General features: G+C 57.4%; 2 protein-coding genes across 3 annotated transcripts in view; one reads left to right on the forward strand and one right to left on the reverse strand.

The window, feature by feature from the left end:
- Positions 1-1,881: 1,881 nt before the first annotated feature.
- On the forward strand, positions 1,882-7,593 carry TRAF4 (TNF receptor associated factor 4). The gene is made up of 7 exons (XM_050909046.1): positions 1,882-2,024; positions 4,807-4,858; positions 5,191-5,295; positions 5,380-5,541; positions 6,132-6,293; positions 6,366-6,521; positions 6,961-7,593. The coding sequence occupies exons 1-7, from the start codon at positions 1,882-1,884 to the stop codon at positions 7,591-7,593; spliced, it is 1,413 nt and encodes a 470-aa protein (XP_050765003.1).
- Positions 7,594-17,221: 9,628 nt separating this feature from the next.
- The window catches only part of FAM222B (family with sequence similarity 222 member B), a 37,971-nt gene continuing 29,341 nt past the window's right edge, over positions 17,222-25,851 (reverse strand). For both annotated transcript variants that reach the window (XM_050909050.1, XM_050909048.1), the window contains one exon: positions 17,222-21,284. In XM_050909050.1, the coding sequence (XP_050765007.1) occupies positions 19,699-21,267 (1,569 nt within the window). In that variant the 5' untranslated portion in view covers positions 21,268-21,284 and the 3' untranslated portion in view covers positions 17,222-19,698. The remainder of the gene's footprint in view (positions 21,285-25,851) is intronic.

Below are 25,851 nucleotides of genomic sequence, written 5' to 3' on the forward strand. Positions count from 1 at the left end.
GGACGGTTTTCAGACGGGGCCAGGTCGCAGCGTGTTGGGGCGGGTGTCTGGGGTAGTGCCTTTCTCTTGTCGGGAGGTGAGCCTGGCTCCAGGGCGTGCTGTGACTTAGTGGCAGAACCAGACTGACCGAGGGGCTTCTTGTAGATCCTGCCCTGGGGGGGATCACAGCTCTGAGCAAAGCCGGCCTTGGAGCATCTCAACCCCCGGCTGCCACCCCCGTGACAGCTCGGAGGTGCCCGGTGCACCCTGCTGCTCTCTGTACGGTTGCCCAGTGTCATTTATTTTTACATGTGGGGTTTCCAGGCTCTCTGGGAGCTGGTTAAAATTGAGCTCCCTGCTCTCCGCTGTCCGAGCAGGCTGCCAGCTAGAGTCACGTCCCTCGGAAAAAGACCCCGCAGTGGCAGTTCACGCCCGACGTACGCCGCTACGAGCTTCCCTGCTATTTGGGTGTCAGGAGCGAAAGCCCTGTTGCAGCTCGGGCAGTGGCAGGGTAACCTGTTATCCCTCAGGGTAACCCCAGAAATCAGCCACCCATCCCTTCTTGGCAGCTCCGGCAGCGATTGCAGGCAGGCTGCCTGCCTTCCCCCCCCGGGCTGCTGGAGGATTTCATTTTAAGCAGAGCCTCTCGGGGAGAAGAGTAACGTGAGCTCCTTGAGTGACAAGTGATAGAGCTTGACTCGCTTAGCGTGTCCCCCAGGAATCCCTCTCCTCTGCCATTTGCTAATTGAAAACTGCTAACATTTGGGTCTGGAGCAACTGCCGCCCTTAATGGGAAGCTGGCTGGAGCGTGCGTTGGTGGGACTAACACATGCTCGCAGCCTGTCATCTGCTCGTCTCCTTCTCTAGGGAAAGGGGCAAATACTCCCATATGCTGCTCTGGTTTCTGAAAGAGTGAAGTGGGGGCTGGAGCCAGACAGATTTGCTTTTATTCTTCCTCCTCCAAGCTCTTGCTAGGTTAGAAACCACGGGCTGGAGGGCTGCTGTTGCCTGCAGCCTGGGGCACGAGCTCCGAGCAAGATGAAGCCACAGGAGCATGTGTTCCCCCCCACCCCATGCCTGTAGCATGAGGGGGGGGGAGCTCAGGGCAGCCCCTCCATGTCCTGCTCCGTCGTCGCCCAGCTCAAGCCCTTCTGCGGGCGATGGCTGGGACACGGCTCGCTTTCTGCGGCAGGAGCGGGTATGGGAGCCGTTCCCCCCGCCCCAGGCCTCGCTCGGGGGCACAGCCGTGGCTCCGGGCTGCGTGCAGGAGTCTGGTGTCCCCCCCCCCGGGGCACCCCGGGCTGAGCCAGCGCTGCCGAGGAGGGGATGCGGGGTCAGTGAGGACAGCACGGTGTGTGCCCCCACCCCAAAGCCAGAGCCCAGCCCTGGGCCAGGGGAGGCTGCGGCTGAGGCGAGGGCGGGGGGGGGCTCTGCAGGTTGCGCCCCAGCCTTCGGGCTGGCTGCCTGTGATGCGATGCCCCCCAAAAACTCCTGGGGTGGCTGTGCCCCATGCGGTGGGGACCAAACCCCCCGGGATGGCTCTGCCCGATGTGATGCTCCCCGAGCCCCCGGGGTGGCTGTCCCCGGTCCGGTGGCTCCCACCCCCCGCCTCCCCCCCCTCCGGAGGGGCTGCGCCCGAGGCGCTGCTGCCCAAGCCCCCCGGGGTGTCGGGGCCGCTCCAGCTCCCGGTGCGACAGCGGCGGGGCGGGGAGGCGGAGCCCAGCCGGGAGACGACGACGGCGACGGCGGCGGCGGCGGCGGTGCCCGTCCCCCGTCCCCGGGGCGCGGGGCGGTGTCAGGCCGGTTCCACCGCCCCCGTCCGGCCCCCGGGCGGAGCCGGGCGCGGAGCGCGGAGGAGCCGAGCGGGGCGAGGAGGAGGCGAACGGGGCGCGGGGCGGCGGGATGCCGGGCTACGACTACAAGCTGCTGGAGCGGCCGCGGCGGCGGGTGCTGTGCCCGCTCTGCGGGAAGCCCATGCGGGAACCCGTCCGCGTCTCCACCTGCGGCCACCGCTTCTGCGACACCTGCCTGCAGGAGTTCCTCAGGTGAGCCCCCGCCGTGACGTCACGCCCGCCCCGCCGTGACGTCACGCCGCGCACCCCTTCCCTCATGGAGCGCCCCGGTCACCCCCCCCCCCCGATCCGGGGTTCCGCACCCCGGGGGGCAGCGGGTGCTTTCTCCCCCTCCCCCCTTTGCGCCCCCCCCCCCCCCCCCGGCCGGCCCCGGGCGTCGCAGCCGGGTGCGGGGCCGCCCTGCACGCCGCGGAGAGGGGTGCGGGGTGCTGCGGGGTGTGGGGTGCCCCGGGACGGGGAGGGGGTGTGGGATGTCCGGGGGTGCAGGGTGCTCCAGGCCGGGGAGGGGGTGCTCCGGGGGTGCGGGATGCCCCGGGCCGGGGAGGGGGTGCGGGGCGCGCCCAGCCCGTGACAGCCGCCCCGCGGGGTGCAGCGGCCCGTGGCCCCTCTCGGTGAGGAGGAGGAAGAGGAGGGCCGGGTGAAGCCCGGAGCGGCGAGTTTCGAGCGCTTGCAAAGATTCGTGCTTAACCCCTTCCTGCCCCGGCCCCGCCAGAGGAAGCGACCGGAGTAGGGGGGGGACGGACGGGTCCGGCCACCCCCGTGCCCCCGCGCCCACGGGTGAGCGTGACCCGGCCGTGTGTACTCGCTGGGAGCGAGGGGATGGAGCCCCTTCCCGCCCCCCCCCGCGGTTTGGCAGCCCCGGCCCCAGGTACAGGCAGCCGACGGGGCTGCCTGTGGGGCACGTGCCAGGGCCAGTGCTGCCCGGTTGTTGGCCACCGTGCCCGGTGCAGGGCCGGGGGGTCCCACGGTGGCATGGCGAGGGGGTGCCCATGCCTCCCAGGCCAGGCGTGCGGCAGTGCGAAGTGTCACCCCGGGCCCCGGTTTCTGCCACCGCCTCTGGCTGCGCCTCGCCCCGCCGAAGCAACCTTTGCCCGGGCCGGGGGCCCCGCGGGCACCGCCGCCGTGGGCCGGTTTCTACGAAACCGGGCGTTCCCCGGGGCCCGTGCCAGGCAGCGCCTCCGCTCCCCTCCCGCATCCGCCCCGCGGGCACCTCGGCTCTACCGGGGTGGCAGGACGTGGGGGTCCCCCCACCGAGCCCCCCTGTTCACACCGGATCAGGTTTGAGGATCTCGTGGGCTGAGCCGTACAGCCCCGCTGCGGTGCCGGGGTGGGTGCCGGGGTGGGTGTCGGGGTGGGTGCCAGGGGGTCCCCTGCCCCATCACCTCGCTGCGCCCCAGCATGCCACGAAGGTCAGAGGCAAGGACGGTCCCCCCGGGCGCTGCCTCAGCACATTCCCTGCCTGGCCGAGCGTGAGAAATTGGGAGGCTTTGTCGGGGATTAGGCGCTGGCTTCGGGTCGCCATCCCGCTTCCACGCCAGCCCCGGCACCCCAACACCGTGCATGGGGTGCAGGCAGGGCGGGCAGGACCGGCTGCCCCTGGAAAGGTGGCAGGGCGATGCCAGCCGTGGGGCAATGCCAGCCATGGGGCAATGCCAGCCGTGGGCTCCCCGGAAAAGGCTGGGTGCCCGGCCCCAGCCAGGAGCAGCTTATCTCGGCAGGTGCCTGGTGACTCCCACGGAAACACCGTCTGCAAACAGACCGGGCACGTGGCAGGGCTGGATGTGGCCGTGCCCCGTGGGGCTCGCACCCCGCAGCACTGGGCTGGTTTTCCTGGGGGTCACTTGGTCCCCCAGCACAGGGATGGTGGCTGCAGGGGATGTCACCGCGCCGTGCCTGGGCATCCCAGGCCAGCACGTGCCAGGCGGCACTGCTGGCTCTGTCGCCGCCGTCTTGCATCCGCTTGGCAGCCCCGGTTGAGGCCGCGCTGGCGCCTGCCAAGGGCACGCGGTGATTAGATGTGCAGGGGCTGCGTGCGGGCAGGGTGACCTGGCAGCCTCGTCCAGAGCCACCTCGGGGACACCACAGCCCCGGGGTCCCTGCCTGTCCTTGCTGTGTGTCCCTGTGGGCAGCACCCGTGGCCTCCCACCCCAATGTGTATCGGGGATGGCGTGTGGGGTGCCACCGTCGTCTGTCCCCAGGCATGGTGTCGTGGGGGCCAGGGGTGATGGTGGCTCCTGGCCAGCCATTTCACGGGCCAGGCTGCCTGTTCAGCTCCGTCCCTGTCCCTCCACCCGACACTGTCCCTCCACAGGTCGGGGCTGAGCGGGGCCATTCCCACCTCAGGGATGGCTCTTGGGAGGAGCACCCCATCCTGGGGGCCCAGCGGGATGGGGACCCTCCAGGGTGGCTGCCTGTCCCCCGTCCCAGCTCACCCCAGTGGCTGGCGGGGCCATTTCCTGCAGAGTGGGAGGCCTGGGGCCGGGCTGCACATCTGGCACCCAGCTGTTGCCCCCCCAACCCCCCTGGGCCCCGGCACCTGGGGCTGTGGGCACCCGTGGGCGCCGCCGGCACCACTCCTGGCCAGCTGCCGGCACCCTGCCTTAATCCCGGGGGGCCGGGCTGGGCAAGGGGGCTGCCGGGGCTCCAGATGGTGCCACGCTCACAGCGGCTGGCCCAGGCCCCCCAGGGACCGCAGCCACCATGTCTGGCTTGGGGGGGGTGAGGGGGGGGCTGCCCCGGGGGGGGGTGTCTGGCAGGGGCATTTCCCAGCTCAGACAGATGGAGCGGGATTAGAGCTGCGGCTCCCCAAGGGCCGCGGCTGGATTTGGCGCGGGGTGAGCACTCAGCGGCAGAGGGGCAGCGCCGACGTCCTGGGGTGCGATGGCGGGGACCCCGTGGGACATTGTGGCTGTGTCACCGGTGGCACGCCGTTCCCCACCCCCAAGTGAGCCTCACCCCTCTCTGTGTCTTGCAGCGAAGGCGTCTTCAAGTGCCCGGAGGACCAGCTGCCCCTGGACTACGCCAAGGTGAGCCTGGCATGTGGACGTGGTACCCGGCTCCGACGGGACGTCCCTGTCACCTGTCCCCCCCGCCAAGGAACCGGCCTCGGGCTCCGCACACCCGCCTGGCACAGCCACGCCGGCCTGGCACGGGCGCCCGTGCGGAAGCAAGAGCCCTTTGTGCCGCGGGGCCGGGGAACGGAAACCCGCTCCCGACAAAGGGTGCTTGTTTGCGTGCCGGCGGGGGGGATCCGGCCCTGGGCAGCGTGCCTGCGGCTCCCAGCCAGGCTGGGATGGGGGGGTCCGTGTGCCCCCGCAGCCCGGTGCGGGATGCTGATGGCCCGGCGCTGCCTCCCCAGATCTACCCCGACCCGGAGCTGGAGGCGCAGGTGCTGAGCCTGGCCATCCGCTGCATCCACAGCGAGGAGGGCTGCCGCTGGAGCGGGCTCATCAAGCACCTCCAGGTAGGGTCCAGCAGAATGAGGGGGGGCCAAGGCTGTGTGCCTCATGGCCCCCCCTCACCATCCCTGTACCCCCCGCCTCTCCAGGCCCATCTCGGCACCTGCGGCTTCAACGTCATCCCCTGCCCCAACCGGTGCAGCGCCAAGCTGAGCCGCCGCGACCTGCCCGAGCACGTCCAGCACGGCTGCCCCAAGCGCCGGGTCAAGTGCGAGTTCTGCGCCAGTGACTTCACCGGGGAGGCCTTCGAGGTGGGCACCGTGCCGGGTGGCATGGCCGTGGTGGGGACGCTGCGGGGGACGCGGCTGGCAGGGGTGTCGTGGGGGGCATGGCCTGGCTGGGGGTATCGCGGAGGTGTAGCCAGGTTGGGGGGTGCGACGTCGGGTGCAGTGTGGGGACCTAGATGGGCTGCAGGGCACCATGGGGGCACAACCTGGCCATGGGGACAGAGCCTGGATGGGGGACACCATGGGGGACACAGCTTGGCCATGGGGACAGAGCCTGGATGGGGGACACCATGGGGGACACAGCTTGGCCATGGGGACAGAGCCTGGATGGGGGACACCATGGGGGACACAACCTGCCCATGGGGACAGTGTGTGACACTGGGGGAGCGCACAGTCTGGCCATGGGGACAGCCTGGCCATGGGGACAGCCTGGCCATGGGGACAGTGCGTGACACGATGCGGGGGAGCACAGCCTGGGCGTGGGGACAGAGCCTGGGTGGCGGACACTATGGGGGGGCACAGCCTGGCCGTGGGGGGCACCGCGTGGCCCCATCCTTCGGCAGGGCTGGACGGTGAGGGCAGCCGGAGGGTGACGATGCTGCCGCCGTCCCCAGGGCCACCAGGGCACGTGTCCCCAGGAGAGCGTGTACTGCGAGAACAAGTGCGGGGCCCGCATGATGCGGCGCCTGCTGTCCCAGCACAGCTTGGCCGAGTGCCCCAAGCGCACCCAGCCCTGCACCTACTGCGCCAAGGAGTTTGTCTTCGACACCATCCAGGTGAGGTGGGGCCCATGGGGACCCTCGCCCACCGGCTCCCGGCCCCAGCTGACGGCCGCTCTCCGTCCCCAGAACCACCAGTACCAGTGTCCCCGCTACCCCGTGCCATGCCCCAACCAGTGCGGGACGCCCAGCATCGCCCGGGAGGATGTGCCCACCCACCTCAAGGAGAGCTGCAACACTGCCATGCTGCTGTGCCCCTTCAAGGAAGCTGGCTGCAAGCACCGGGTGAGCGTGACCCTGGCCCCGTGCCAGCGTCCCCGTGCCCATCCCGCCCTGGCATCCTTGTGCCGTCCCCGCCGTGGCGTGCCTGTGCCCCACAGCATCCCCACACCTCTCCTGCCCTGACATTCTGTCCCATTCCCTGTGGTGTCCCTGTTCTGCTCTGTCCCATCCATGTGGCTCCACGGTGTCCCCATCCTTGTCCTGACTCACCCCGGTGTCACTTTGCCACCCAGGTGTCCCCATGCCATCCCAGCCGGGTGTCCCTGTGCCACCCCTGTGTCCCCACAGCATCCCTGTGCTGTCCTGCTCCAGTACCCCCATGCTCCAACGACATCTCCGTGACATCCCCACGGCATCCTTCTCCAGTCCTGTCCCACCCCGTGTCCCCACGCTGTCCCATGCCCCCGGCACCCCGCTGCTGACGGTCCCCCTGTCCCTGCAGTGCCCCAAGCTGGCCATGGGCCGGCACCTGGAGGAGAGCACCAAGGCACACCTGGGCATGGTGTGCGCCCTGGTGAGCCGGCAGCGGCAGGAGATCCTGGAGCTGCGGCGGGACGTGGAGGAGCTGTCGGTGAGCAGCGACGGGACCCTCATCTGGAAGATCGCCGACTACGCCCGCAAGCTGCAGGAGGCCAAAGCCCGCAGCAACTACGAGTTCTTCAGCCCCCCTTTCTACACCCACAAGTACGGCTACAAGCTCCAGGTCTCGGCTTTCCTCAACGGCAACGGGAGCGGGGAGAGCAGCCACCTCTCCGTCTACATCCGCGTGCTGCCGGGCGAGTACGACAACCTGCTGGAGTGGCCCTTCTCCTACCGCGTCACCTTCTCCTTGCTGGACCAGAGCGACCCTTCGCTCTCCAAGCCCCAGCACATCACCGAGACCTTCCACCCCGATCCCAACTGGAAAAACTTCCAGAAGCCGGGAGCCTCGCGCAGCTCCCTGGACGAGAGCACCCTGGGCTTTGGCTACCCCAAGTTCATCTCCCACGAGGACATCAAGAAGCGGAACTACGTGCGGGACAACGCCATCTTCATCAAAGCCTCGGTGGAGATCCCTCAGAAGATCCTGGCCTGAGCCCCGGTGCCCCGGGGTGGGGGGGGCCAGGATGTGAACCGGGCGCCCACCCAGGGGTGCCCCAAGTGGTGCTGAGCCCCTGCCCGCAGCCGGTACCCCCGGCTTGAGGACGCCGCAGCCGGCGGCTCTCAGGTAGGCAGGGATGGGGCTGCTCCCCCCACGTCCCTCCCAGGGCTGGGACCCCGCTGCAGCCCCAGTTGCCCCCCAGGGCAGCCTCTTCTCAGGTGCCCGGGGGTGCCGGGGGGCTGGGCCCCCCAAGCCCCTCACCGGGGCACCCGGTAGCCCCCACCAGCCTTGCTGGGGACCCCGCGGGACCCCACTACCCAGAGCCATATTTTGTAAGCTGGTGCCCCCCCCCCCCCGCCCCGGGAGCACGGTTGTTATTTATTACCCCCGGGCCGGGGCCCGCTGCCCGCTCCCCACCTCTTTTTTTTTCAATAAACTTTTCTTGTATTTATTACGGCCGCCTGAACCTCCTTCCTGCGCCCGGCCGGGGACGGGATGGGGGGGGAGGACACCCCCCTGTCCCCAGCGCCTGCTGGCACGGGGGTGCTCGCGGTGCAGTCGTGGGTGCTTGGGACAGGGAGAGCCAGGGCTGGGCTGGGGGGGCACGGAGGCGGGGGGGTAATCCCTGACCCACATCCCGGCAGCAGACGGGCTCAGATGGAGACGGTTAATTCGGTAATCGCCGGCAGCGGGGATGTACCGGGGGGGGCGGGGGGTGTCAGCAGCCCCGGGGTGCTGTTGTCCTGCAGCCCCCCCCCTGCCCTGCCAGCCCCTCGTTAGCGCTGGGGCAATTACAGCGCCGGGGGGGGGCAGGGATTCGGAGCAGAGAAGGGTGGGTGGGTAATGGCTGGGCAGGAGGGACACTGGGGCAGTTTTGGGGGGGCCCGGCTGGATCAGGCCCCAGGTGCGTGTCCATGTGTCCCCCCCCAAATCACCCCAGCAGCGATGGCAGGGGGGTGTCACCATCTCTGCAGGCTAATCCCACAATTGCATTAGTGCCGCCCCTGGCTTAACGCAATTAGCCCCTAATTAGCAGCACCCCGCGGCCCTGGCTGGGCTGGGGGGGGCAGCGCTGCCGGGGTGTCCCCATACCCCGGCCCCCCCTGGGAATGTCCCCCCGGGCAGGTCCCAGCCCAATGCGGGGGGCTGGCCCGCGCTGCCCGGGGTCGTGGCTCATCCCCTGGGCCTGCAGGCACCAGCTGGCCCTGGGGAATGGGGCGAGCCTCCTGCCCGTACTGGTGCCCAGTGCCAGCCGTACTGGTGCCCAGTGCTAGCCCATACTGCTGCCCAGATCTTGCCCATACTGGTACCCAATACTAGCCCACACTGGTGCCCAGTGCCAGCCCAAACTGTTGCTTGATGCCAGCCCTGCGCTGGAGTGAAATGCAAGTCCATACTGGTGCCCAGTGCCTGCCTAAACTGGTGCCTGATGCCAGCCAATTCTGGTGCCCATTGCCAGCCTGTACTAGTGCCCAGTGCTAGCCCATACTGGCGCCCAGTGCCAGCCCATACTGGTGTCCAGTGCCAGTCCTACACTGGAGCCAAATACAAGTCCATACTGGTGCCCAGTGCCCGCCCAAACTGGTGCCTGATGCCAGCCAATTCTGGTGCCCAGTGCCAGCCCGTACTGGTGCCCGGTGCCAGCCTGTACTGGTGCCCAGTACCAGCCTGTACTAGTGCCCAGTGCCTGTCCAAACTGGTGCCCAGTGCCAGCCTGTACTAGTGCCCAGTGCCAGCCCATACGGGTGCCCAGTGCCAGCCTGTACTGGTGCCCAGTGCCAGTCCTACACTGGAGCCAAATACAAGTCCATACTGGTGCCTGATGCGAGCCAATTCTGTGCCAGTGCCAGCCTGTTCTGATGCCCAGTGCCAGCCTGTACTGGTGCCCAGTTCTTGCCCATACTGGTACTCAATACTAGCCCACATTGGTGCCCAGTGTCAGCTCATACTGTTGCTTGATGCCAGCCCTGTGCTGGAGTGAAATGCAAGTCCATACTGGTGCCAGTGCCTGCCCAAACTGGTGCCTGATGCCGGCCCATACTGGTGTCCATTGCCAGCCTGTACTAGTGCCCAGTGCCAGCCCATACTGGTGCCCAGTGCCAGGCTGAACTGGTGCCCAGTGCCAGTCCTACACTGGAGCCAAATACAAGTCCATACTGGTGCCAGTGCCCGCCCAAACTGGTGCCTGATGACAGCCAATTCTGGTGCCCAGTGCCAGCCCGTACTGGTGCCCGGTGCCAGCCCGTACTAGTGCCGAGTGCCAGCCTGTACTAGTGCCCAGTGCCTGTCCAAACTGGTGCCCAGTGCCAGTCCTACACTGGAGCCAAATACAAGTCCATACTGGTGCCCGGTGCCAGCCAATTCTGTGCCCAGTGCCAGCCTGTTCTGATGCCCAGTGCCAGCCTGTACTGGTGCCCAGTTCTTGCCCATTATGGTACACAATACTAGCCCACACTGGTGCCCAGTGCCAGCCCAAACTGTTGCTTGATGCCAGCCCTACGCTGGAGTGAAATGCAAGTCCATACTGGTGCCCAGTGCCCGTCCAAACTGGTGCCTGATGCCAGCCAATTCTGGTGCCCATTGCCAGCCTGTACTAGTGCCCAGTGCCAGCCCGTACTGGTGCCCAGTGCTAGCCCATACTGCTGCCCAGATCTTGCCCATACTGGTACCCAATACTAGCACACGCTGGTGCCCAGTGCCAGCCCAAACTGTTGCTTGATGCCAGCCCTGCGCTGGAGTGAAATGCAAGTCCATACTGGTGCCCAGTGCCTGCCTAAACTGGTGCCTGATGCCAGCCAATTCTGGTGCCCAGTGCCAGCCTGTACTAGTGCCCAGTGCTAGCCCATACTGGTGCCCAGTGCCAGCCCATACTGGTGTCCAGTGCCAGTCCTACACTGGAGCCAAATACAAGTCCATACTGGTGCCCAGTGCCCGCCCAAACTGGTGCCTGATGCCAGCCAATTCTGGTGCCCAGTGCCAGCCCGTACTGGTGCCCGTGCCAGCCTGTACTGGTGCCCAGTACCAGCCTGTACTAGTGCCCAGTGCCTGTCCAAACTGGTGCCCAGTGCCAGCCTGTACTAGTGCCCAGTGCCAGCCCGTACGGGTGCCCAGTGCCAGCCTGTACTGGTGCCCAGTGCCAGTCTACACTGGACAAATACAAGTCCATACTGGTGCCTGATGCGAGCCAATTCTGTGCCCAGTGCCAGCCTGTACTGGTGCCCAGTACCAGCCTGTACTAGTGCCCAGTGCCTGTCCAAACTGGTGCCCAGTGCCAGCCTGTACTAGTGCCCAGTGCCAGCCCGTACGGGTGCCCAGTGCCAGCCTGTACTGGTGCCCAGTGCCAGTCCTACACTGGAGCCAAATACAAGTCCATACTGGTGCCTGATGCGAGCCAATTCTGTGCCCAGTGCCAGCCTGTTCTGATGCCCAGTGCCAGCCTGTACTGGTGCCCAGTTCTTGCCCATACTGGTACTCAATACTAGCCCACACTGGTGCCCAGTGTCAGCCCAAACTGTTGCTTGATGCCAGCCCTGTGCTGGAGTGAAATGCAAGTCCATACTGGTGCCAGTGCCTGCCCAAACTGGTGCCTGATGCCGGCCCATACTGGTGTCCATTGCCAGCCTGTACTAGTGCCCAGTGCCAGCCCATACTGGTGCCCAGTGCCAGCCCATACTGGTGTCCAATGCCAGTCCTACACTGAGCCAAATACAAGTCCATACTGGTGCCCAGTGCCCGCCCAAACTGGTGCCTGATGCCAGCCAATTCTGGTGCCCAGTGCCAGCCCGTACTGGTGCCCGTGCCAGCCTGTACTGGTGCCCAGTACCAGCCTGTACTAGTGCCAGTGCTGTCCAAACTGGTGCCCAGTGCCAGCCTGTACTAGTGCCCAGTGCCTGTCCAAACTGGTGCCCAGTGCCAGCCTGTACTAGTGCCCAGTGCCAGCCCATACTGGTGCCCGGTGCCAGCCTGTACTGGTGCCAGTGCCAGTCCTACACTGGAGCCAAATACAAGTCCATACTGGTGCCTGATGCCAGCCAATTCTGTGCCCAGTGCCAGCCTGTTCTGATGCCCAGCGCCAGCCCATACTGGTGCCCAGTGCCAGCCCCTACTGCTGCCCATATCTTGCCCATACTGGTACTCAATACTAGCCCACACTGGTGCCCAGTGTCAGCCCAAACTGTTGCTTGATGCCAGCCCTACGCTGGAGTGAAATGCAAGTCCATACTGGTGCCCAGTGCCCGTCCAAACTGGTGCCTGATGCCAGCCAATTCTGGTGCCCGGTGCCAGCCTGCACTGGTGTCCATTGCCAGCCCATACTGGTGCCCGTGCCAGCCTGTACTAGTGCCCAGTGCCAGCCCATACGGGTGCCCAGTGCCAGCCTGTACTGGTAGCCGTTGCCAGTCCTACACTGGAGCCAAATACAAGTCCATACTGGTGCCTGATGCCAGCCAATTCTGTGCCCAGTGCCAGCCCATACTGGTGCCAGTGCAGCCTGAACTAGTGCCCAGTGCCAGCCCATACTGGTGCCCAGTATCAGCCTGTACTGGTTGCCCTTGCCAGGTCTACACTGGAGCCAAATGCAAGTCCATACTGGTGCCCGGTGCCAGCCAATTCTGTGCCCAGTGCCAGCCCGTACTGGTGCCCACTGCCAGCCCTATACAGCTGCCCAGTGCCATCCCACCCCGCCGCCCGGAACCAGATCCCCCCCCCCCCCGCCCCGGTGCTCGGCTCGGGGGCGCCGCCGCGCGGTGTCAGCCCGGGGCCGGCCGAGCGGAGCCGCAGCCCAGCGGCTGCTCCAGCCCACCCGTGTCCCGTCCCCCCCCCCCGCGGCTCTGCAGCACGTTTGTGCCCCGCTCTTACTTCTTTTTCCTCCTGCCGAGCCTTAGCCCGCCTTTTCGCCGGGCTTGGACTGACCTGGCCCCAGCTAGATCGGGGAAAGGCCTCGGCCAACGCCTGCCCTGCAGACATTTGATCTATATATATTTTATATTTTGTGCTTATTATATGTATTTTATTTATATATTTGTGTGTGTGTGTGTGTATATATATACACACCCCCATGTGTGTATCTATATCTATATCTATATCTATCTCTATCTCTATCTCTATCTCTATCTCTATGTCTGTATCTATATGTATCTCGCTCTATGTATATACCCACCCACCCACTCACAGTATAGGAACTGTCCTGTTCCTGTAGCCAGGCCATACAGCAGAGCGTCGGTAGCCTCTTGTTGCACACCACTTACCTTAAAAAAAAAAACAACACAAAACCAACAAAAAACCCCCCCAAAGCCCCCTATAGATTATTTATGAACTCAAAGCTTCAGCTATTGTTGGTGAAGTGATGCTGGCGAAAGCCCGCGCGGCAGCTCCTGGCTGCGCTCATTGAAAGCCCAGCGCTGGGAAGCCGTGCTGGGAGCCGAGAGGAAAAACAAACCCAGGGAGCCGGGGGCAGTGACCCCACACTGCCTCGTCCCCCACCCAGGGACCTATTTACAACCCTCTGCTTTCCCTGCTTGGGTTTTGGTTGGTTTTTTTTTTTCCCCCTTTTTCTTTTTCCCTCTCCCATCATAAGTGTGAAATTTGCCATCAGGTGCCGCTCTCCGGTAGCTCCCAGTGCCAGCACTCCAGCACAGACGCACCCTGCGCCGATTAGCGCCACACGACAGCTCCATTTATCCCGGCGCTTTGCAACCGGAGCCACGGCGCACACGTCTCCGTGCGGTGCCTGGCTGGAAATGTCAGCCGGATCTTCAAGCACCTCTTAACCTTCACGTGTTTGCATAAAAAGGGGGGAAGCAAATCCTCTGCAAGACCTGGGTTGCGAAGCAGGAGGCGATGCTCTTAATATTCACAGGGGAGAGGGCGAAAAATCGACGTGCTACTAAATTTAGCTTCAAATGTCTAGTTTAAAAATAAACTTCCTGGAAACTTGTTGGTTTGAAGATTTATTCTAAAGGCCCAGAGTCTGCCAGCTTTCTCCGCGTTCCATCGGTCCAACGGGGCTTAGATGCGGCCGGGTATTTCAGAAGATGCTCAAGCCAGAGAGGAAGTGTATTAAATGCCCTATAGATCGAGGGAGCCCCCAGGCTGGACGGCAGGGGCTGGACCTTTGCTTGTTTAAGACCCCAACCACACCGGCGATGCCCCTCTCTAACCACACACCAAATCCTTTAACACCTTACAAAACCTGCGGGACGGAGACAGGCAGAATTTTTGGCAAACCACTTCACGTACCGCTCACGCCGTAGAGCCCTGATTTGGGCCGAGTATTGACGCTTCCTAGCCAAGACGGCTAAACCAGACGTTAACATTTCATCAGGAGAAAAATGCAAGATAAATTTGCTTTGCACATCCTTTATTAAAAACCCGGCCGGGCTCCCCGCCCTCCCCCAGCCCTTTGCCTCCCCAGGAGCGAGGGGTTTGAGGAGGGGCGAAGGAGAGGGTTTTACGGTGGGACCGTTTACATCTCGGTGCGATTTCACCGCTTCAGTTTTAGTGCATCTCTTCGGCTAGCAGCCATCCCAGCTGAATTAACAGTTTGTACCCAATTGCCTTGAAATTAACTTAAACTAATTAGATAAAATACTCCAGTAATTTTATTGCAATTTGGCCTCGTTGAGCACGGGAAGAGGATCCGAAAGGCGGCTGTTGCTAGAGGATGTCCGACACGAGCTCCCCGAGCTAAGACCCGAGGAGCTGACTTCATCGTGCCCTTTCCTTTGGCTCCTCCACCCCTGGGGACCCTCCAGGACCCCCGCATCCAGCAGGACTTTTTTCAGCTCCGATTTTTTTGCAGCAGCCGCAGCAGCCGCTCCTCTCCAACCGGCCTCCATCACGAGACGACGCGCTGCCGGTTTTCGGCAGAGAACATCTCGGCGCGTCGCCTACCTTGGGTCAAACTCGACGTTCGCATCCTCCCACCATCTACCAGGGCACAGTAAGCTTAGTGTAGGGGGGAAAAGACCAAACACAGCAATTAAATCTTTGGAAGAAAACCCTATTTGGCCCTAAAGGAGAAGTTTTCAAAGGCTGGATCTTACTCTGCCATCTGCTAGAAGCCTTCAGCGTAAGTTAGCTGTGGCTGCAGGTAACTCCTCGGCAGTGGCAGCAGCTGCTCACGCCGAAGTCCCCGCTGGCTCATTATCGCACCAGATCTCCGCTCCAGTGAAGAGGTCTGACTGCCTGCAAAGACGATGTGAAAGTCTCCTGAAGCAGCTTTGCAGCAGGGATTCCTCCTGTTGGGGGGACAGATGAAGAAACCAGATACCGCAGGAGCTCCAGCGATGCCGAGTCAAAGGAGAGGAGGATCCTGAAGCTCCGTCTCCCCAGGGCGGATGGACGGAGCGGCTGCTCTCGGCACGGCGTTTCTGGATGCTGGAGCTGGGACGTGGCAGTGCCTGTGGGCAAACAGAGCTCTTCCCAGCTAAGCTTAGCTGGGCTAAGCTGCCCAGTTTAGCCCAAATTCCGGGAAAAGCACGTGGGAACCAAATAATTTTCTTAGTATCTGGGGATCGCTGGGAAGAGTAGGAAAGGTGTTGGTTTGCCATCAGAGGGATTTTGACACTCGGATGTTTGCAGCAAGCGCAGAGGAGATGGGGTTTGAGTTGTTGTGTCGTTCTTAGGGATGAAAGCACGCAGGTTAAATTAGATGTACGATCACTGGAAAGGGGAGAAAACCCTCGTGGCTCCTATCTTCCGGAAGGGGTCTACAAACGTTATGAATCCCCTTTAGATTTTTTGTTAGTAAGTAAAACTCTGAGCTTATTACACACACTATTAGGTCAGCACTTTGCAAGGCAGTCAGTGCCTTCTGGGGAACCTTCCAGGTCCAGCTTTTGGAGCAGCTCTACGTCTCCCCAAGACGTTTTCCTCCCGGCCAGGAAAAGCAGACCTTTAGGGCGCAGGACAGCCCTAACCCTCGCAGACGCTGTCAAAAACCTCTCCGAGTTCACCTTGACTGGACTTAAACCACCTCCTCAACTCCTCCTCCTTTTTTTAATAATTATTTCAGCATCTTTCTGGCTCTGAGATTTTCTCTCTCTCTTCCGTTTTCCCAGACCTTCTCGGTGCTCTTATTGGAGAAGGGCAGCCAGGCTGTGCCCGATGCATTCGTACCCCAGAAGCCCAGGGAGACCTTTCCCCAAATTCCCTCTGGGACAAGCGCCCAGCCCTGCTGCCCGTGGCTCCCCGTGCTGCTGACCACGGCCACGCAAGCCCCACGCACTTGCACGGCATAAAACCAGCAGGAGGGGTTGAGGGACCAGGTCTCCCTTTCACTCTTCCCCCCCCCCCATTTTTTCTGTGGACAAAATAAAAATAAAAAAAAAAATTCTACTTCATACCCGTAGCACATAAGCAGCGGCGTTTATAATCAGTCTCTGGTTTAATGAAATACAGCAGCAACTCCCAGTTCTCTCCCCAGTGAGCCCCAGCAAACATTTCTGTTTGGTTTCTACGGGAGCGGCCGAGTCCCACGGAGACATCTTTCATATCACAACCTTAAAGAAAATTCACAAGCGTCTTTATAAAATGTTAACTTTGGGCTGTAACAAACTGGGCTTGCGACTGAACAGCTTCAAAGCTTCTGCTTGAAAGACAAAGACACGTCAGAGATGGAAGCTGCCTCGTGGAAGGGTTTACATCCGCTTTCATGTTTATCCCTCCTAGGATCAATCTAGTGTCCACCTCCGGCTGGCAAGGGAGTTGCCAGGAACCGTTAGAATGACGATATTCTGCTAAATTGTGTGGTACTGTAAAGGGGACAGATTTCAGCCCTGATGCGGCAGCGTAAATAGTTCAGGAAAACATCTGAAAGTACCTTACTCTTTCCTCAAGGAGCAGAACCCTCATCTGCAAGCACCCCGGGTCCATCAGGGGAACAGAAGCCTTGTGCTGGAGTCAGAGGTCAGGAACGCCACTGACCCACAGACGAACAGACAGACAGAAAGGCAAGCCGAGCGCTACGACGGGAGCAGCGGCGCGAACCCCAAAGGCAGGCGACCGTCTGCATCGGGGTCCCCAGGGCGAAGGGGCGTCCCTGGCCTTTCGGATACTCTTATTTCTGCGCGTGAAATAAAATTGCACGTTTGCACAAACGTTTCCAGGAGAGCACACCTCCTACCGCACACCGGGGCACCGGCCTCTGGCTTGCTCTTCCCTCCGTCACCTCGGTGAGCGACAGTGCCACCCACGTCTGGATCCCCGGGCCGGGCACCTACGCAGCGTATTCGGTGTTTGCTCTCAAAAGCTGTAGCTGGGAATGAGGCAGGTCAGCGTTTGTGTCTCTCTTTACAGAAGACGTAGCGGGGAAGGAGAGAGCCCCTCAGCAACAGGCTGCTGCAGAAGCGAAAAGGGTGGTTTAAAGCAAAATCTCACTCCTAGAACAAAAGGAAATATTTCAGTATATTTTAATAGTAAAATGATTCCTATGCTTCAAGCAATGTCCCACCTGGATGAGTCTCGGGAGTATTTTTGCTTCCCGGTCCTGCTGCACCGGGGCAAAGTCTCAGAGGTCGGGGCTCTGCCTGCGACTGCCCGTGCAGCACCGATCCCCAACGACTCACAGCGTGCTGCCGTGGCTGGCGCCAACACCTCCCGGGCATCGAAACCACTTCCACAAACACCACGACACGGGACTCTACTCAGTCTCTCTCTCAGGAGAAGAGCAGGAGGAAAAAATTAGCTTTTAATAACAGTCTGGGTTGAGAGTTGTAGCAGGCTACTGAACAGAGGAGATGCCAATATTTTATTTAGTAAAAAGGTATGTATTCAGGTAGCAGAACACCTTACAGTAACTAACTCGGCAGGAAAGGTTGAAGTCATAGCACAGCCCTAGATCGATTTGGGGGAGTAGGACAGGGAAGACGGCGGGGAGACTGTAAGGGAAGCAGCTTCAGACTCGAACCTTGGCTTCCAATATAATGTATTCAGAAAAATATTGCATGAAAAGCCTCAGGATTTTAGTTCTTTCATAGATGTATATTTACCAGTTTTCACAAAGACTGCAGGAATACGATTATAAACAATAAATTAGGACTTCATGTTGCTATCATTTGGCATAACACAATCAGGCAATTTTTCCTTTTTAAATATAAGGCAACACAAGCCAACACATAATTTAATCCGTCTTTAGTCAAATTGCTTAACTTTGCTAAAGAGTTACCACTAAAGAACGGTTTATAGTACACTTAAAAGAATTTAAATAATGACATGATATAAGTGTACTAACTTACGCAAGGAGTCAGAAAACGTACTCTGCTAAGCTTTGAAACCTAAATATTTGTTACAGCCCAGGACTACACGTCTAAATTAAAAAAATACAAATAAATGTTTTCTAATTTTTCCATTTACGAAAAACTTTTAAGAATCTCTAGCCAACTATGACGTCACTTCAAAACTTGTTATTTTTTTTTTTTTTTAAATTTTGTATGATGTCTTAAGATTTTAAACCATGCTCGTTAAGGAAAGTTCAAGGAGCAAATACTTAAGGCTTTGTTTTTCAAAGGGCTGTGAGGGAGGCCAGTGGATGGCAGAGGCCAGTGGGTTCACCCATACACAATGCTACTCAAACCCACACTACCAGGCGACATTCATACAGAAATATTACACTTAAAAGTTACAGTGTAGAGCAATATTTTTAGCCAGTGTACATATAAAGAATCAATGCATTTATTTTTTTATTATTTTTTTTTTTTAATTTCCAAACTTGATTGTGATCATTATGTTCAAGTATCAGTCTCATTAACAGAGAAGAGAAATTTTCTACTTACAACAAATTCGGCTGTTAGGAAGGAAAGGTATGTTTCGGTACACTGAGGAGAACAAGATGCTGAGGTTACTCAGTAGTTAGTGTCCTACGGTCACTGACTCGACTAGCTGCTGGAAGTGACGTGGGAAAGGAAGAGAAGGAGTTAGGCACCGAGACCCTGGGAAAAAGGGATGTTATAAATAGCTTCGCTAATTCCCAGAGAGGAGAATTGTTCCATTAAATCTGCTGTGGCGTTTTGATGGAGAGGAATACGGGACCGTCGGTCCCACAGTGGCTCACGAGCGGAGCTTCGCTTCAGATCAACCGCCTCCCGTCCCATCGGTACTGCTGCCGCAACGGGACCGTGCCACACCGCCCCGCGCGCCCGCTCATTGCACCGGAGACGAGCTCGAGTTACGTCTCCTCGCCCCGAAATTCATTCTAGCTACTGGAGAAGCGGCTGAACCCTTTTTGGAGTCGTCAGTGGGTCTGGTTTCCCTTCACATCAGGACGGCCAGACTCCTAGCAGCGAGGGGTTCAGACAAAGTTAGCTCTTACGCTGGCAAAAGGGGAGCAGGGAAGGGAAATACGATGCAGAAACAAGCAGCTACCTATGGCAGCTATGCTGCCTACGTCCTAAAACCGCCATTCCCCCCTCCTCCATACCCTGTCTGCAAAAAAAAAAAGTGTCAGAAAAATCTGCAAGAGACTTTTGACTTTGGACAAAGTCTAAACGATAAATGTGGGTGTCTCGGCAAGAAACAGCTGAAAAGCTTCTTCCTATATTAATGCCTAAATACATACCCCTAGCTAGCTCTTTTCAAATGTAGGCTTCTTTTTCAATTAAACAGGCCTCTAGACAGTGCAAATGGTCAATGTTTAATGCATTAATGAAATGGGCTTTCGAGTTGAAAATAAGCCCTGCTTCCTGACAAATTCTGTTGCTCTTAATCTTCAGAGGAAATTGAGATGGAAATTTAAGCAGCTACGCTACCTCGCTCTTGATGGAGCTGGCGAACAGATGCAACTGTGAAACCCTGCAGCAACTCAACATCAGTCCAGCAAGGAGCTACTAAGCAGAAGGCAGAAGCTGCACAAAGGGGATTCTGCGGTGAGGAAACAGCTGTGGCGTGAAGTAGTGTAATGAAATTCTTTGACACAAAAGGCATGTTAAATATTTGATGCATAAAGGAGATAGATAACATGTAAGCAAAGCTTTTAAATATACAGTATGTCTTCTTCCAATGGTTACTATAATGATCACACAAGTTTGCAAGTTAAAAATGCCTTGCTTATTAATTAAAATTAAGACTAAACCTATAATTTTTGTCTGTGAAAGTGACTGCAGCCTATCTATACCCTGGGTGTTGAATATGAAGATTTCGACTATCGGTTGGTTCAGGTGCTCGGTTCATGGGAGGCCGATGGACTTTTCCCAGCACGGCCATGCTCTGATCTCTGAAGCAGGACTGCTGGAAGTCCCCGCTTAGGTAATCCATGGTCTGCATCACATTATTCTGGCTGGATGGGCCAGCTCCAGCTCTGTAATGAGTTCCTCCTGCACAATCTAGCGGCGCTCCTGCTGGCTGTCCCCCGTGGAAAGGCATGGCGAGGTCCTGGGACCCAGAGCTGTCACTGTTGGGCGTGGGCAGAATGTTATTCCAGATGGGCTGGAAATAGTGCCCATTGGTATATGGCAAGGGTCCCTGCAACCCATTCACAGGTGGAGAAGGCGTAGGCTTCTCGATGGGGGGCTTCAAGCTGAACGACTGGCCCATGCACAGTTCTTGAGGGTAGTTTGAAGTTTTGCCAGGAAAACTCTGCCCTGCGATCTCTCTCTGAGGGTGCTTCCCTGCGAGTCCAGCAGGCCCAGCAGCATCCCCACACATTTGCTGCAGATGTGCAAGCTGGTGCTGGTTCCACGCAACCGATTTGATTTCGTTCTGGTACGCGGGCGGCACCCTGTTAATATTCACCATGGGCACATTAACAGAGGCAGGAGGAATAGCAGCAGCAGCATGATCGACAGGGTTTACTACACAGGAAGGCATGGGTGTAGGGACATTGTGAGTAGATACCCTGGTACTTGCATTGATAAGCAGGTTGCGACTTATAGGGCTGGGGTTTGCAATCTGTCCCTCACATACTGAGGTAGTGCTAATGCCAGCTCTGGCCTGGCAGAACTGGTTAATCTGGTGCACAATGCTGCTCAGGTCCGGTGGCTGGTTCTGCTGCAGGGTGGCAGCCATAGAGAGGGGAATGGTTGAGGTAGACACGGTCACATTCGGCGGCGCATCTGCATCCGGCATCTTTCTGCTTCCATGTAAACCTGGCTGCAGCAAAGGATTCGGGGGGTGCTGCAGAGTCTGGTGTGCCATGGTCTGAGGATGCTGCAAGCCCTGCGGCTGCTGCATATTCTGAGGGTGCGGCAGCGTCTGCGGCTGCGGTATCCCCTGAGGGTGCGGTAAGCTTTGTGGCTGTGGTATACCCTGAGGGTGCTGCAAAGTCTGTGGCTGCGGTATACTCTGGGGGTGCGGCAAAGTCTGTGCATGCTGGAGAGCCTGCTGGCGAGCAAGCGCCTGGGGGTGGGTTAAAGTGCTAGGTGCAACGTATGGTGTGGAAGGGGGATTCATCATCGCTTCCGGCAGCAGACGCGTGCGTGTCCCGTCAAAGTCTTTGATAATTCCTTTTGCTGGAGATTTGACTATCGCCAGGAGGCCTGTTTTTGTGGTGGCCTGAGACGGGTAGGGACTGTACCTCTGGCCCGAAGTATCAAGTCCGTTCACAGTACGGCGTATGTGTTTCCTCTGGGGAACCTTGACGCTGTTTGGAAAAATTTTTATAGTCAGTGGATTGTTGGCGACCTTCTTAGCATAAGCATCCAATTCTGCTGGGGTAGGATACTGTGCAGATCTCATTTTCTGTGTAGTGTCCCCTGCGGAGAAAGGAAATTCGTCAATACCGATTCTGGTAAGCAACGGATCAACCCCAGGGCAAGACAGTTGCACAACAAGGGTAGAAAATCTCCAAGGAATCAAGAGGCAAGAACTTCATCTTCCCAGACCAGCGAATCGTGTACCAGATACCTCATTCCCTTTATTACCTGGTGACCAACACAACCCCCAGTTCAGCTTAAGGCAAGACCCGCCTAGGGGAGCAAAACGAAACCAGTGTTTTCATCAGAGTATGTTTACAGTTGGACAAAAACAGGTAACATGCTATAAACATTGGATTGTCTCCAGCTTGAAATATTTCTTATGGCTTGCAGAGGTGGGCTAGTTTCTATTCTCTTAATTTAAAACTGCCTCCCCATGGCTCTTCAAGCCATTCTCAGTATCTTTACTGTGTAATTCAAAATCAGAAGGTTATGAATTAAACATTAAAGCCGTGTAATGCTGAGGTGGGAACCATACTGTGGTGGGCTGACCCTGGCTGGATGCCAGGTGCCCACCAAAGCTGCTCCATCACTCCCCCTCCTCAGCTAGACAGGGGAGAGAAAAAACAACGAAAGGCTCGTGGGTCGAGATGAGGACAGGGAGATCACTCAGCAATTACCGTCATGGGCAAACCAGACTCGACGTGGGGAAAAAAATTAATTTAATTTATTACCAATCAAATCAGAGTAAGATAATGAGAAATAAAACCAAACCTTAAAAACACCTTCCCCCCACCCTTCCCTTCTTCCCAGGCTTAACTTTACTTCTGTGTTCTCCACCTCCTCCCTGTCAGCGGCGCAGGGGGACGGGGAATGGGGGTTGCGGTCAGTTCATCACACGTTGTTTCTGCCGCTCCTTCCTCCTCAGGGGGAGGACTCCTCACACTCTTCCCCTGCTGCAGCGTGGGGTCCCTCCCACGGGAGACAGTCCTCCACAAACTGCTCCAGCATGGGTCCCTTCCACGGGGCGCAGTCCTTCAGGAACAGACTGCTCCAGCGTGGGTCCCCCGCGGGGTCACAAGCCCTGCCAGCAAACCTGCTCCAGCCTGGGCTCCTCTCTCCACGGGGCCACAGGTCCTGCCAGGAGCCTGCTCCAGCACAGGCTTCCCACGCGGTCACAGCCTCCTTCGGGCATCCCCCTGCTCCGGCGTGGAGTTGTCCACGGGCTGCAGGTGGATATCTGCTCCACCGTGGACCTCCATGGGCTGCAGGGGGACAGCCTGCCTCACCATGGTCTTCACCATGGGCTGCAGGGGAATCTCTGCTCCAGCGCCTGGAGCACCTCCTCGCCCTCCTTCTTCACTGACCTGGGTGTCTGCAAGTTCTTTCTCTCACATATTCTCACTCCTCTCTCTGGCTGCAATTGCTGCTGCGCAGTAACTTTTTTCGCCCCTTCTTAAGTACATTGTCACAGAGGCACTACCACCATCGCTGATGGGCTCGTCCTTGGCCAGTGGCGGGTCCGTCCTGGAGCCGGCTGGCATTGGCTTTATTGGACACAGGGGAAGCTTCTGGCAGCTTCTCACAGAAGCCACCCCTGTAGCCCCGCTGCTACCAAAACCTGGCCACGCAAACCCAATACACATACGAAGCACTTCAGCTCAAGCCTCCATTTACATCTGAGTTCTTTTCTACACGCTGACATCTGAAAGCACTTTGAGTGTCTTTTTGTCCATTAGAAAGCCCTTGTCAGTCCAAGTTCAGCAAATGGAAGGAGGCTACACATGCATTATTATGGCTTGCGATTATTTCTTCAGCTGAATTTTCAGTGTGGCACCTTGGTAAGGACAGCATCCTCATACCACACAGCAAAATTACGTGATTACCTCACAAGATTAAAAATATGCTACACCCCAGACACAGACAAAAGACTTCTGGAGACAGGGGTGTGGTTTCACTTACTCCGATTTACCAGATATCTACCTTGCCCACAGGCTCGAACTGCTTCTGGAAAGAACTTCAGAAATCTAGGGAAATGCTTGTGCCTCTCTCACCATAATTGTATTCCAAGCAGAGTGTTGGGCCGTTCCCCTACCACAGCTCTGCTGCTTAACTCCTATGGGACTACTTCTTTAGAAGTTGATTTTATAATCTTCACATAATGGCTCGCAGCTTTGACAATCTGATTTTGCTTTTGCTTGATTTCCGCCCCGCCCAGTTTACTAGAAAAAAACACCCATCCTTTTTGCTAAAATTTTCAGCATCCCCATGCCATCTGCTGCTGTACTGAAAGAATGGGAAACCTGGCAGCCAGCTCCTCTAGAGCCCAAGAGCACCCCAGCCCCACATCTGGCCCTCTGACCCAAGGAAATCTAATGCTCCAGCAAAGAGCTTGATGCTCCCAGGCAAACAGCCCTTCCTCTTGAAAATCCACCTCTGATTCTTTTAAGCAAATTGCCTCTGAAAGATGCCTGAATATGTGAGTACCAGCCATCTCTCTCTCTTTGCATCCTGCAGCTTCCAGTCTTCACAGGTGAGGGAGAGCAGCACTGCTCTAAGAGCACTCACTTTCAGAAAGTAAGGGTCAGAAAATGAAAAATAGGATGGATACCAAAAGAAAGGATAATTATAGAAATATTAAAAATATCTTTTGTGAAATAAGAAGCTTTGCAAGCAGGTTGTCTTGCATCTCTAGCACAGCACGTACCACAGTGCCAGTTATACTCTTACTCCCTGTGCGGTCCAACCACTGGCACATACCACCCTTTCTCTTAATCAAAGGAAACGCTCATTTGATATTAACCCGAACATCCTCTCTGTTCATATCCTGTACCTGCCGCTGCAGGCAGGTGGTTTATATCTGTCCTTTTGAGCGAGCTGCTAGGCTCCTAATGGAGAGAAGAGCCTCCGAATGGCATTTGCCAGCACTACCTTGCCTCAACAGCCAAGGCCTTCATGAACTCCCAACCTTTATTTTTAGCATTGCACGCTCATTAAGTTCTGTTTCTTCCCCAAAAGATGACCCTTGCAACTCACCATGAATCAGAGAAGAACCATCAACAATGGACAAAGGAACCCACGCCTGTCTGTATTTATGTTTATGTTATGCTTACAGCCATTGTGACATACAGCTTTTATTTTCAGATGAAAAATTAAGTAGATACTTTAAGACACCTCTATCATCAAAATTTCCCAGCCTAGTTTACATTTCTATAGACATATCAGCAAATTAGGTGGTAAATATAAACACTGAACAGATACACTAAATATTCTTTTACCCAAGCATCTATTTTTCTGTTATACAGGAACTGTGATGGAAGCTTTTAGAAAGCAGCTAAAACATCAATGTTTGAACAGGCTGCAGCTATCAGTTACAACACATCTGTAATCCCGAATCTGGAAGAACTCCTTCCTCTGACGAGAGAAAATAACCCCTCAGTTAACTTAAATGACGCACCAACATCAAGTTTGCCATCCTACCAAATGGCAAACCATCTTTTAAATCCCTTGGACAGGATCTTCTGAAACCAACCACCACTTCAAACAGCGCCTGTTTTGCATACAGCTAAGATGATGCTCCTTTTACTGTGGACTAACTCAGCCATTCTACTCAGGCCTGAAGGTGATGTATTTCTGAGTGCCCCAATGTGCTGCTCAAAATGCGCTTTGCTAGTAGTTCCATAGGCAAGATTCGATGACTGTAATAATTAAGGCAGCAAAAAATTAGGAGAAAGGAGAAAGGCATTACGGGGCAAGCAACAGTCTGAACATCCCATACAAATATCCTACAAACCAGTAAAGAACAATTAGGTCTGGTGACAAAATGAATGGAAAACCAGCTAGAATAGACCAAAAGAAAATGCTGGTATTAGAATACGCTCATCATTCGTGTGCAAGTGCAAGAATTCTGGATCAGGCCATAAAATGATGAGGCGGATGGCAGATGAACAAGCTACATTAAGAAAACAATGGGATGAGCTCCACAAAGCTACCTAATGGTAAATGCAAGGCAGAATACTTTTGTCGAAAAGTAATTACTTCATGTTTACTGTAAGGTAAAGCTGTGCATATGAGCAATTACCCCAATAAATTGGTGAGCTGCAAGTTCACACTCCCGCTAATCCCGTGGCAACTAATTCATCTGGTCACATTCCTGTGCGCGTCTCACCGCTGGAGCTATTTTTATCATGAAATTAGATATATTTCTCTGCCTCACCTCAGCACTAATGTAACATCTTTTAAGTGCATTTCACATTAAGGCTTTAAAACCCACTGCTTTTAAAACTGCCTACGGTTAAATTTCATTAACATTAAACAAAACACAAACAGGCCTTCAGGATTCCTACCCTAATGAGAGCATCCGCATCGGGACAAGCGTAAAACAGCTGTGCCCATCTTCTGCATAAAAATCTCAATTACAGCAGTTTCTCTACAGGCTTTACAGAAAGAGGCCTCACCCCTAGAAAGGACTCGATTTAGCTGATGACCCCATATTCAGTCCCAATCTGCTCTTCTCTTTTGTGTGTCTCCCCCAAGCTCTCCAAGAAGCACCTTTCACCTTGACTTTGCACCAGTGTCAAGAAAAATCATCCTTTTTCTCCAGGCTTTGCGGCACTGCCGCTACGTC

This window comes from Gymnogyps californianus, chromosome 20 (assembly GCF_018139145.2).
Source record: "Gymnogyps californianus isolate 813 chromosome 20, ASM1813914v2, whole genome shotgun sequence".
NCBI lineage: Eukaryota > Metazoa > Chordata > Aves > Accipitriformes > Cathartidae > Gymnogyps > Gymnogyps californianus.